The sequence below is a fragment of the Odocoileus virginianus genome, chromosome 27 (assembly GCF_023699985.2).
Source record: "Odocoileus virginianus isolate 20LAN1187 ecotype Illinois chromosome 27, Ovbor_1.2, whole genome shotgun sequence".
NCBI lineage: Eukaryota > Metazoa > Chordata > Mammalia > Artiodactyla > Cervidae > Odocoileus > Odocoileus virginianus.
The window spans coordinates 25,532,222-25,544,946 of record NC_069700.1 but is presented as its reverse complement, the minus strand read 5'-3'; the positions used below and the strand labels follow the sequence as shown (position 1 = coordinate 25,544,946).

Below are 12,725 nucleotides of genomic sequence, written 5' to 3'. Positions count from 1 at the left end.
TCAGACTGTTCAAGATAGACAAACATACGCCAGACCAACAAAAACATAGACCTGTCATATTTCTGAGAGAAATGTACGTTGAGTCTTCCTTCTCTGGGACTATAAGGAGATCAGGTAGAATAAAATGAAGGGGGAAAAACCTAAACCTTATATTTTCTGCCTTGTGCATACTTTAAAATACATAATGTGGGAGAGGAGGAATTTTGATGTGAAAAATCAGCTCCTGAAGATTTTATACATCTATGAGCCTGGCATAGAAACCAAATACAATAAATGCTGTCATTTAAAAAAGTTAGGATGTTTACTGAAAGCTTATAATTTTCTGTGATTAGGGACGCCAAGAAAAATAAGAATGATGATAAAAAGAAAAGTTTAATCATACATTTCACCAATCACAGATGGAACATCAAAACCCTTTGGCAATTTTTTGATATTATATATCTGCGTCTTTTTTGTTGTTGTTGTTCTTGACATGAAGATTTTTTCCAGAAGGACTAACACAGAACAGGTAAATGATAGTCCACAAATGTGAATATTGTGGCACAATCCCATTAGCTGAGCCTCGCTGTGATCTGGTCACAGCAGGAAAATCTTTCACACTTATTTCTTTTTTTATTAATTCTTGACAAAGGCTGTCTCAGTGTGTGTAGAAATCACAGTAAAAGTAAAATTGTGCAAAACTCATCAAGTATGAAAGAGATAACTTCCTTTTTTGCAATTCAAGTTGAATCAAGATCTGTATATTACTGCTATATTCGAGTTTGTTTCCAAGAGGGACAGTTCCTCATTTGTTGGAGAAAGTATAGATGTCAGAAGGGTAGCTCAGCTGCTGGAGCAGGGAGGTGACCAGCCCACATTCAGACTAGGTGCTAGCACCCTGGAGTGAGAAAACTGATCACTCAGCTGCCCTTCCATTGATTCTAACTGCTTGGCTAAATGGGTATGGTGTGTGTGAGGGGTGGGCCTGGGGATCCGAGGGACAGGGGAAGGAGAGAAATGAAGACGGGAAGAGTCCTATGATGGAAAAAACACACCACAGGCAGATACTTGGAAAGTTGGGAAGACACGATAAGAATGACACATGTACAATATGTGGGGTGAAGGGAAGAAAAGATAGGAACAGACAGTTCATCGGGCCTATCAGGTCTTTGATTAGTGTGAGTTCATAAGGTGAACGTGTGTTTGTAAAATACATGAAGATCTAGTCACCAAATGTCAGAAAGTAGAGTTGGTGGGACAGTACAAGGGGAAATGTGACTGTCCTTTTAATTCTATTTCCTTGTCTCAAACCTGGATTACAAAATGCATCAAATAAAACACAGACTAAACACTGAGGAAAAAAAAAAAAGACACTGCTTTTAAGTTATGTGAGCTGAGAGCAGCTCTATTCCAAATTCAAATTGCAAAATTGCATTCTTGTCCACCTACACACCACCCTGAACATCCTGCCATTAATTGGCTAAATGGCCCATCCAGTAAACAAGACTAAGTGTTGAGGGGGCTGGAGAAGGGCTAGAGTCAGTCAGTTGATAGTCACAACAAACCAACCCACTCCCAAGGCTGTGAAGAAGGTAAACTTGTATTTTATTTTGCCCAAGGAGGGGAACAGAAATCACCTTAATATAACATTGCCTTTCCTGTTGTCACAGTCACAGTCACATCAGCAGGCCAGAAAAGCCATCCCATTCCTGCGGTAGGCACTCTGTCAAAGAAAAAGAAATCTGCAGTGAATTATCACATCAAGTCAAACCAGGAAAGAAGGCAAAAGAGCAAGCAGCACTTTCTTCCTGTTTGGGGACTTTGCTGGCTACAGTCTAGTAGGGTGCTTCATCTGAACGTTACTGGTGGCCAAGCATTAGCAACCGCTGTTAAAAAGTCAGTGTGGTTAACAAGTGGTTAGTGACTCTATTTCGGGGGGAGGGGGAGAAATGTAAAATAAGACATCCCATTTTGTATAATTGATTGGGCTTGGTTAGGCCAAAGACATGTTGTGTTGAATCTGTTTGTCCTTTAGAAACATGTGTTCTCTATTGGACATGCCCAAGAATCACTTCTAACTAAGTATCTTAATAGTCTATAAATTACTGACTCATTATATCCTTCCCAGGCCTAATTTATAGTCTCAGTAAAAAGCTACGGGAACAGATAGTAATAGAGGCCCCCTTGCCCAATACGGTGCTCTCTAAGGAGTGCTGTACATTATAGGCATTACAGAAAACTTGAATCTTACATAATTTTATTATGCATATATAGATATAGATAGATAGATAGATATTCATGATGGGATAAAAATATACCCATAAAAGAAAAATGGGAAAATAAATACTAATTGTAATAATGTAATATACTCCAGTAAAGAAAGTAACATGGCATAATAATGTAATATACTCGATAAAGAAAGTAACATTTCATCCCAAGAGATATATTCTGCATTTCCAAATTGGAAGAATTGGGCCACACAGGGCCTTTCACAATGAGACAGAGTGAAGTAGAATTGAAATCCAGGATTTAGGAATAAAATTCCTTTTCACCACCATAGTTTTCATTAGTTAAACTTGGACCAGCCACCTTCAGAGAATTCATAACCCTCAATTAGATGGAATTTTTCTATAATTTATTTTCAGAAAAATGGGAAAAAGAAAAATCCTTATAACATCATGAATTTTTTGTTCTTTTAAGCTAATAATTCTGGGGCTGTTCTGGAGTATATAAACTTTCAGTCCAATAAATTTACCTTCAACAGCCATCTTACAGGAAATAAAGAATAAGCTTTTATGATTAAGATAATGTTAGGAATGTGCGGAAAAGTTTAATTTTAAAAAATGATTACTTTTAATTATACAGAAAAAAAAAGAAAGGTAAAGACCAAGTTTTTGAGAAAGACTTCTACCAACATGAGGTGAAACAAAATGGTTTTCCGAATAACTTTCTCTTAATCATAAAATTCAATTAGCTTCAAAACCTTCCCTCCAAATCTCCTGCTTACACAGGATTTACTATGGTTGTCAGGCTTGGGAGCCCTGGCTGAAATTTCATTAGTGGGCTGTTACACAGTTCACTCTGGATCGGCGTATCAAGGATGAGAAAATGGGCAGATCCGATAGAGCCCTTCTTTCGGGCTCTCTCTGTGAGCTCCATCTTACCACCGGACTTTCTGCGTCATAGGGCACTTTTGGACTGAAGCACACGTGTGAACAAAGGCTAGAAAATTCCAACTAGAGCTCCTAAGACCGTGCACGGGAGAACAGTGGAAAATGAGCTCCTTGGAGAGCTACAAATAACTTGCAGGAACGGATAGGGTGTCTTCCCACAACCACAGGCAGGAGAGCCTCAGGCCCTGAAATAGCCCCTTCCACCACGGCCGCCTTCGAGAGGCTCACACCAAAGTGATACTTTCTGCTTCTTAGCCTTGATATTTCACGTTTTACAACCACTGTGACAACCTTTAACATAACATAATATTTAAAGCCCAGGGATGGTTTACATGGAGATAAACAGACCTGGGAGTAAAGCTGGATTCCTCTTCAACATAAATGGTTGAGGTGAGCCTTGCTTGAAAAAGTAATCTTGGCTCAGGAGAAGACCAAGTTTTGGCTGAGCCCACCTGAGAAATTACCAAGTTTAATCTTTCCAGGGTGGGTGATATGAAATGGTTCACTCCAGTGTTGAAAAGGTCTCTTTTCACTTTCATAGGTGAGTTGATCAATATTGTTTGCAAACAACTAAAAGACGACAGGCTTACTGAATAACAGAGGCCCTCAAGTTTAATAAGAAAACCAAAGTTTAGAGCTGACCCGGATTTCTGGAATAAGTTCTTCCTATTCTAATTCTAAAATAAAGAAGGAACAAACAAGCATGTGTAATTAGTAAAGAGCAATTTCAGCAAACCAATCCCCTAGGGTCCTCCACCCTGAGTCACTGCTTTTTCCTTTTGATGTATAAAGGATGTATGTTGTCTGTCTGTGGAGGGCAATTATGGGAACGTCCCAAATTTGGCATCCTTTCCAGAGTAAGCAACTTGAAAGGAAGATGGATGGAGACAACTCATCTTTGTGTCAACTGTGAATTTCTCTCTATTTGTGCTGTGAATGCTGAAACTAAATTTAAACATTGCTTGGTGTGAGGGCCTTCCAGAGGCCACGTTCTCATGAAACACTCAGCATCCCACTCACTCTCTATTGTTAGATATTGTGAACGATTTACAACACTCTTAGTAAAACCCAGACCTTGACCAGAAAAAGCCAGGACCTCCCCAACTACTGAAAAGTATAAATTAATTAATAACACAGACTCCCTCTCCTCAAACCAGCTATGATTTGCTATATACCACTTAAGCTTCATTTCTGATTTAACAGAGCTCTGGTCTCAACTACATGGAGAAGCAAACAACTGTTTGCTTCCATGTAAATGTATTGAAAGTTCAGATATTTTAGTATCTCTCAAAGTACCAGCAAAGAATATATGTATACATATACGTGTGTGTGTATGTATGTGTGTGTGTATGTACGTGGCTTCCCTGGTGGCTCAGATGGTAAAGAATCTGCCTGCACTGCAGGAGACCCCGGGTTCAATCCCTCAGTCAGGAAGATCCCCTGCAGAAGGGAATGGCAACCCCCTCCAGTATTCTTGCCTGGAGAATTCCACGGACAGGAGCCCGGCAGGCTACAGTCCATGGGGACACAGAGAGTTGGACATGACTGAGCAACTAGCATGTTGCTAGTTAATATAATAATATAGGTATTATATGTATTTTTATTTTTTTTAAGGACAAATTGTAGTTCTTAGGCCTTTTTTTTCTAAAATTGAGTATCAAGTTAGTTCCCCATTTTTGACACTCTTTTTTATTTATTCAGCTCCAAATTATGACCTGTTACTGGAAGCTCAATCTACCTGGATAAGCAGACACAGATTCTACCTGCTGCACTGGGCATTGGTGGGATATTAACTCATAAGTGTGTACCTTTAAAATAGGAATTTAAAAAGTCTGTGCATGGGCAATGAACAAAGTAGGGAAAACATTTAATTCCCAAACTGGTTTATTTCTGCTTTTATGGTTCATCATAATTGCACATTTTAAGGAATACAAATTAATATTAAAAAGGAAAAGGTTAATAAATATCTTAAGCAAAAAGAAGATAAATACGCTACAAAGCATATCCTGCAGTTTCAAGTTGAATATGATTGTGTGTATATGTGTTGTTTGTGCCAGTAGCCTAATTAGTAAGACTTTAATTACAGATAAAACTATCCCCTTCAGTTCAGACCTCCACTTTGTTCTCATTACTACACTTCCTGATTTATTCTGCTTTTTAAAGTAAAATAAAACAAGAATTTCATTGTAGGGACTAACATCAGCAAGATGGCAAACTAGGAGGTCCCAAAGCTTGTTTCCCCAACAAAACAACTACAAACAGTCAAAACACAGCTCTGAATTACAACAAAATATTATGACCATACAGAAAAGTGTAGGAAGCATTTTATTTGCATTATCTACCCATCCCAGTCCAGAGTAGCTCAGTGCAAAGAGGGACCCCACCTTGGAGGGATATCACCTCAGAGGAAAAGGAAAGCAGGAGATTCCCTGCAAACCTCCCCTCCCCAATGCTGGGGACGTTTGCGTTTGCTACCAAGCACCCCCAGTCTTTACCAACAAAGAACCCAGTCATGGAGCTGCAGGGAGTCCCCACTGCTGCGTTTTCTTCTTGGGGCTCGAGCTGTCTCTGCAGTGAGACCTGCTCCCCTGTGCCTCACTCTCTGGCATCATGATGCCCTAGCATCTCACCACTGATGGGAGTGAAGCTACTGCTGCTCTCTGTACCCTGCCTCCAGGGTTCTGCAGCTACTATCAGTGGGGCCCAGATGCTGCTTTCTGTTCCACTCCTGGGGCCTAAGTCATGGCATTGCTTGCCATCATTGGGCTACACTGATAGAGCTCTGCGTGCTACCCTCTGGGTCGTGAGTCATGGCTTTGACCTGGCATTGCTGAGGCTAAGCTGCTGCGGCTCTGTACCCTGTGCCCTGGAGCCAGGGGCAGGACTTTGACCCACCATCCCCAGGGTGTGCGGTTGCTGCACCCTGTCACCCCACAGTTTGTGCCACTACTGTATCTCCCCATCCTGGGGCCACAAATCACTGTGGTGAGTCCCCAGGACTCAGACCCTGGCTGCATGGAAGATGTGCACATGCCTACGCCTCAGGCACTGGGGTCAGCATCACTGCGAGTGCACTGGTGCCCCAGGACCAAGGTACTTCCCCATGTGCCTGATTCCAGACCCCGGGCCATGGCCACCGAGCGCCAGTGTGCTAAATCTGGCATCAAAAAGGATCCCTTGGGCTAGAAAATTCCTTCCACAGGCTAAAAAGGAAGACCCCCAGCAGCCTCTGTCATTGAAGACCCCAACAGCTGTAGATTCCACTGCCACTGGCAGGACCTCTGTGGTCTGGGCCACTGCAGATCTCTGCAGTCTTTGCCAAAGTTGACCTCAGGTGCTGATGGAGCTGCCTAGAGACTGTACCACTGTGCTTTCCCCAGAATCAGAGCTGCTGAACTCCATCCAGCCAGAGATCTCAAGGACACTTTCAGGTGAAAATCCTTCTCTACCAGAGTCAGTCTGAAAAGGAGGAAAGAGATGACTGCTCCCTCAAATGTGCAAATATCAATGCAAAGCTACTAGAAACAGGAAAAAGCAAAGAAACATAACACCACCAAAGGAACTCAGTAATTTTCCCATGACTAAGGCCAAAGAAAAAGGTATTTGTGAGTTACTTGAAAAAGAATTCAAAGTGATCATCTTGAGAAAGCATAGTAAGATTTAAGTTGTCTTTCAGAAAGCTAACAGACTGAGTAGTCTGAGTTCAACTCAGTGAACTCAAGAAAACAATGCATGAACAGAATGAGAAGTTCAATAAAGAGGCAGAAATCATAAAAAAGAGTGAGACAAAAATTTTGGAGCTGAAGGATGAAAAATGCAGGAGAGAGCTTCAAAAACAGACTCAATCAAACAGAAGAAAGAATGTGCCAACTTGAAGAGAGATTTTTTTTTTTTTCCATTAAGAGGAGAAAAGAAATAAGAGTGAAAAAAAGGGTGATAAAAGTCTGTATAAATTAGGGGATATCATTTAAGTGAAACAATATAGTCAACTCTCATATGTTAGTCACAAAACAAGGTTTAACAAACCTAAAAACACTGAAATCCTATCAAGCATATTTCCCAAACACAATGAAACTAGAAATCAATAGTAGGAGGAAAGCTAAAAAATTCACAAATACGTAGAAATTAAAAGAACCCACCCACATGGATAAGCAATGGGTCAACAAAAAAGTCAAAAGGGAAATACAAAAATTTCAAGACAAACAACAAAAAAAGCCCTACAATATACCAAAACCTATGGGATGCTGCAGAAAAAGTTCTAAGAGGCAAGTTTATAGTGATAAATGGCTACATTAAGACAAAAGGATTTTAAATAAACCTAGCCTTATATGTTATATAACCTTATATGTTTCAATTATCCCTCAATAAAGCTGGAAAAAAATGGGGGGAAGGGGAATCTCATTAGAGCAGGTCTCAAATTCACTCCTAACTTTCATTTTTCAAAGGTCTAAGACAGAAGATTTTTGTTCTATTATCTGAATTCTTATAAATTTGCAGAATTTGATTTTAGCAACTCTTTATTGAGTTCCAACTTTGTGTTACCCACTTTGTGCTTGTGGTACAAAGGACTCAAAGATAAGTAAGACAGCTCCTGCAGTCAGCAAAGCTTCCAACTGAACGTTACCGGTTTAACCACCACAAGTAAAAGGCATTGAGAGGTCATTCTCAAGAGTGAGGAAAAAAAAATAAGGCAGGTTTTTTGTTTGCTCTTCTACTTTTAATCACAATATTTAATTTCAAATAAAAGGCATGAGATTTGTATAGTTCTTAAAGCAGGGGAGGGGGCAAATATAAAAAAAATTTATATACTATACTTTTTAAAATTGGCTTATGAAGTATTCAATACTTTCATGTCCGTATCTAATTTAGCATTACCACAATGATGAAAAAGAAAGGTCTTATTATTCTCCTTTTTAAAGTGATATGTCTAGTGAGTGGTCAGTAAATTTAGGATTCAAAACCAAGAGCTGTATTCTTTTCATTATACCATTGTCTTACACTAAATAAAAGAAAACAAGCCCCCCCAATCGAGCTTAATTTATTCCATCTAGATTACTGTAGACATATCTATTCTCCTAGTCCTAACAAACTCAAGTCTTGCTAAAGGTCACTTAAATTAAAACTGTACTTCAAAGATTTAAGCTAGATTAGCTTGGCACCATCGTTGGAGTGCAGAGATGGAACCTGAATCTAAATCATCTTCAGTTTTGGAGGCACTCTCAACTAGTGCTTATTTTCCAGACTAATTTAAAGGTTAATATATAATAATAATAATAATAACACTGTGCTTCCAAATAACTTGGGGGAGCTTTACAAAAATAACAGATACTCTGGCTTCACTTCTTTAAAGTCTATTGGTCTGAGTGGAGCTTGGGTTTGGAATGGTTTAAAAGCAATCCAGGGACTTTCTTGGTGGTCCAGTGGTTAAGAATCCACCTTGCGATACAGGGGAACGTGGGTTCAACCCCTGGTCGAGGAACAAAGATCCCACATGCCCTGGTGCAACTAAGGCCACAGGCTGCAACGATGGAGCCTGTACCCCACAGCAAAAGATCCCACGTGCCGCAATTAAGACCTGAGGCAACTAAGTAAATAAATACATTTTGAAAAAGGAAAAGGAAAGCAATCCCCGAGACCTGGATGCACAACAAGGGCTGAGAACGACGGTGGGGTAGGTGAGTACACTATGAACAGGACTCCAAAGCGGTTTTGTCAACAAATAGAGAACTCTCTCAGTCTGTCACAGTGACACATTAAACAGTATTTCATAATGGGAATCCTAATCTTAGCATTTAATACAGAAGAAATAGAAACTAAGGTCTTCACCTGCTACATTTAAAATGGATAACCAACGTGGACCTACTGAACAACACAGGGAACTCCGTTCAGTGTTTCGTGGCGGCCTGGATGGGAGGGGGGTTTGGGGGAGGATGGATCAAGTATGCGTATGGCTGAGTCCCTTCATTGTTCACCTGAAACTATCACAACCTTGTTTGTTAATCTATTATACTGCAATACAAAATAAAAAGTTAAAAAAACTGAGGTTTTCAGACGTGCCTCTTATGAAGATAGCAGACGGGCTACCTGTGGCTCGCTCACTTCTGACTGTGGGCCACGTGCAGACTAGTCACTGTTCTTCTCCTTCCCAGAAGCTGGGATGTTGCTATGAGGGAGTGCAGCCCTGCAGCCCGCCACACCACGTTTAATTCCATAATGGCAGAGGGATTTGGAAAGTAAGCCTACTAAACCACGTTGAACAAATCTTTTGCTTACATCTAAAATCAAGGAACACTAAAACTTTGGAATTGGAAAGTGTCTTTGAGAACTCCTCTAGTCCAATTCCTAATCCAACAGATGAAAAAACTCCTGCCCAGAGAGAGACACACAGCTCTGTGGTCATGTGGGAGAGCCTAGGATGGTTCCCATTCTGCCCAAAGCTGTATGATCAGCTTCTCTGACCTTAATGGGGAAAACAGATGTCGGGGAAAAATTGTTTTTCCAGATAAAGAATCCTTCGGAGCAGAACAAAAGTGAGGGGACTGGAGGGAGGGAAGGACTTCATTGTCCAAAACAGGACAGCCGAGTAGTTAGAACAAGACACGCCATGATGAGCTTTTAGTTCTATGCCTGCCTCTTCGGCTATCTGATTAGCTCTCCCTTGGAAAATCACTTAATATCCCCGAGTGCCCCCAATAATAGTTTTGATAAATACATGAACTCTCAAAATAATTAAGATCGACCTGACTGAAAGGTTCTGTGGCAAAAGCACGCACCTTTAGAACCTTCACAAGAATGACGCACCATTTATTTGCGCTCAAGTCTTTCTAATGAGCCCGTGCTCAGTGTCTGGTTTAGGGTCAAGCCCTGGTGGCTCAGACGGTAAAGCGTCTGCCTGCGATGTGGGAGACCTGGGTTCAATCCCTGGGTTGGAAGATCCCCTGGAGAAGGAAATGGCAACCCACTCCAGTACTCTTGCCTGGAAAATTCCATGGACTGAGGAGCCTGGTAGGCTACAGTCTCACGGGGTTGCAAAGAGTTGGACAAGACTGAGCGACTTCACTGTCACTTTCATACAATGTGGCCTGCCTGGGTCGGTTTGGAGTTGGCCAATTTGGGCTAAATCCAGGAGAGAAAGGACAATAAAAAGATTTGGAGCCTACATTCACCCTTTCCCAAACTACTGTTAACTCCCAATTAACTAAATGTAGGGTAGACTCGGCATTTTGGATGATCTGCGGGCCACAGGAGCCGCCCTGGTTACCAAGGGCCTGGTGGTTTCTCAAGAGCTCTCTTCTGCTCCATGGGGATGCAGAGGGTACCAAAGGCAGAGGTTCTACTGGCTTGGCTTGGCTGGAGGATGTGGTGGGGGAGGCAGTGGGGTGAACTGAAAGCAACAGACTCCCCACATGCATGCCAAGTTGTTGCTTCAGTCGTGTCTGACTCTCTGTGATTCTATGGACTGTAGTCCACCAGGCTCCTCTGACCATGGGATTCTCCAGGCAAGGATACTGGAGTGGGTTGCCATTTCCTCCTCCAGGGGCTCTTCCCCACCCAGGGATCGAATCTGTATCTCCTGTGGCTCTTGCATTACAGGTAGATTCTTTATCACTCAGCCACTGGGGAAGCCCACAGGCTTTCCCTAGTCTTTACTAATGAAGTTAATCTAAGTGTTCCATTTATTGGAATATTCAGTTGAGTGGGGGATGGGAAGGTATTTTCGTCTCTGAATTTCAGGTATAAAAATGCTGTTTCACAAGATAGCTACATTAACTCACCTCACTCCCAAGCTACTGTCAAAACCAACCGTGCTTTTATCTCCCTTTTTCTGTCTCTCTTCTGGCAGCAACACTGGCGGCTACACCAAGTTGTTTCAGATTCCATGGCCCCCGTCAGCCCCAGTTCAGCCCTGCCCTCTGTGGGGTCACTGGATTCAGAGGCCAAGCTCCCTCCCAGCTCCTTCATTTGCTGAAGGAGGTGACTGTGCCCTGAGAGGCATCTTGGTTTGCTTTAATACTATAAATCTTTGAACCCCTGGAGCTTCATATCAAAGCTATGTAATAGCTCTTTAAAAGATAAAATATGCCCCCTTTTTCTTGTTGCCCTTGTATCTGCGTGTGGGCAAGAGATTTAATTACAATGAATAAAACTGAATGGTGGTCTGAGACTCTTAAAATCAAAGTGGGGATCATGGCTGAATTTCATTAGCAAACATAAATACAAATAGGCACATCTTGTTTGTACCGATGCCATGTGACTTTCTCCCTTTTGATAATTTCATTCTAACTCATAAATTTCAGAGAATCTAAATTGAACCATATGATGTATAGCACTGTAATATGCAAAGCTCTTCATTAAACATTTTCCTTTTTTGAGTACTTCCCCATGTTATAAATATCCTGTGAAAATCATGGAGGGCAGTTTGTCAGACAGCAGAGCCTTGATTTAAGACAGTGGAGGGAGCCCTGCCCTCTAAATAAGAGGTCTTCTCTGGCTGGCACAATGGGAAAAAGACATAGCATTAACTCCCATCCTATTCCAAGTAACTGTGAGCCTATAAATCTTATGGAACGTGTCATTTTATGCATGTTTTTCTCTAAGTCTGTATCATATTCTTCTTAAAATTTATTTCAGCATTCTGGATATAAACATCTCTCAATTAAAATTAATTATTAAAAATTACCATTTCTAATTGCCCAAGTCATCTCAATCAAATTATATGAGAGATGTGTTAATTTCTTTGCTGTCATTGAGCAAAGTAATTACATGGTTGATGCAAACAGCACTGTATTTTAGAGAAAAGCTTTGTGAATGTTATTTTTAGCAACTTTATATGAATCTAAATAGAAGTGCACCATTTCTATGCTTACACTATTCTTTCCATGATATTGTATATGCTTAAATACATTTATGTTAGTAATAATTTAATGGCAATAATATTAAGCTTTTTTTTCCTTCCACCAAAATCATAAACAATTAAAACAAATTTCCAAACCATTCCAAGCTGCAGACACATGTTATGTATACTGCTGCTGCTGCTAAGTCGCCTCAGTCGTGTTCGACTCTGTGTGACCCCATAGCCAGCAGCCCACCAGGCTCCCCCGTTCCTGGGATTCTCCAGGCAAGAACACTGGAATGGGTTGCCATTTCCTTCTCTGATGTTATGTATAAACATTGCCAAATTGGCAGAAGTTAGTCATCAAAATCCCCATGGCAGACAGGGTGGGGGAGAGAGGTGCTCAGTATAACAACAGTTAATTCTTGTTTTTCTTGTTTGATTCAAAGCTCTCCAGAAGGCAGGAAGTTGCTATTTTATTTGTCTCTGTATGTCCAGGGTACAATTCAATGCACAACATATATGTAGGTGCTCAACAGACAATCACCTAATGAATGAATGCATTTGATTTGCAAATAGCTTAGTTTTCTCTGAACAATGAGAAATGTTAACATGTATTCACCATAATAGCAGGGGCTGAGATATTGTCAGCTCCAAAAAAATTAGGTTGACTAAATGCTTATCATTTCACCAGATAATCGTCAGCAGCAATTAGTAGGAAAAATAAATTAGTGACCTTG

General features: G+C 40.9%; 1 protein-coding gene across 5 annotated transcripts in view; it reads right to left on the bottom strand.

The window, feature by feature from the left end:
• Positions 1-1,567: 1,567 nt before the first annotated feature.
• Positions 1,568-12,725, bottom strand: part of SUPT3H (SPT3 homolog, SAGA and STAGA complex component) — a 378,407-nt gene continuing 367,249 nt past the window's right edge. For all 5 annotated transcript variants that reach the window (XM_020880482.2, XM_020880481.2, XM_020880483.2 and 2 more), the window contains one exon: positions 1,568-1,702. In XM_020880482.2, coding sequence (XP_020736141.2) covers positions 1,661-1,702 — 42 coding nt within the window. In that variant the 3' untranslated portion in view covers positions 1,568-1,660. The remainder of the gene's footprint in view (positions 1,703-12,725) is intronic.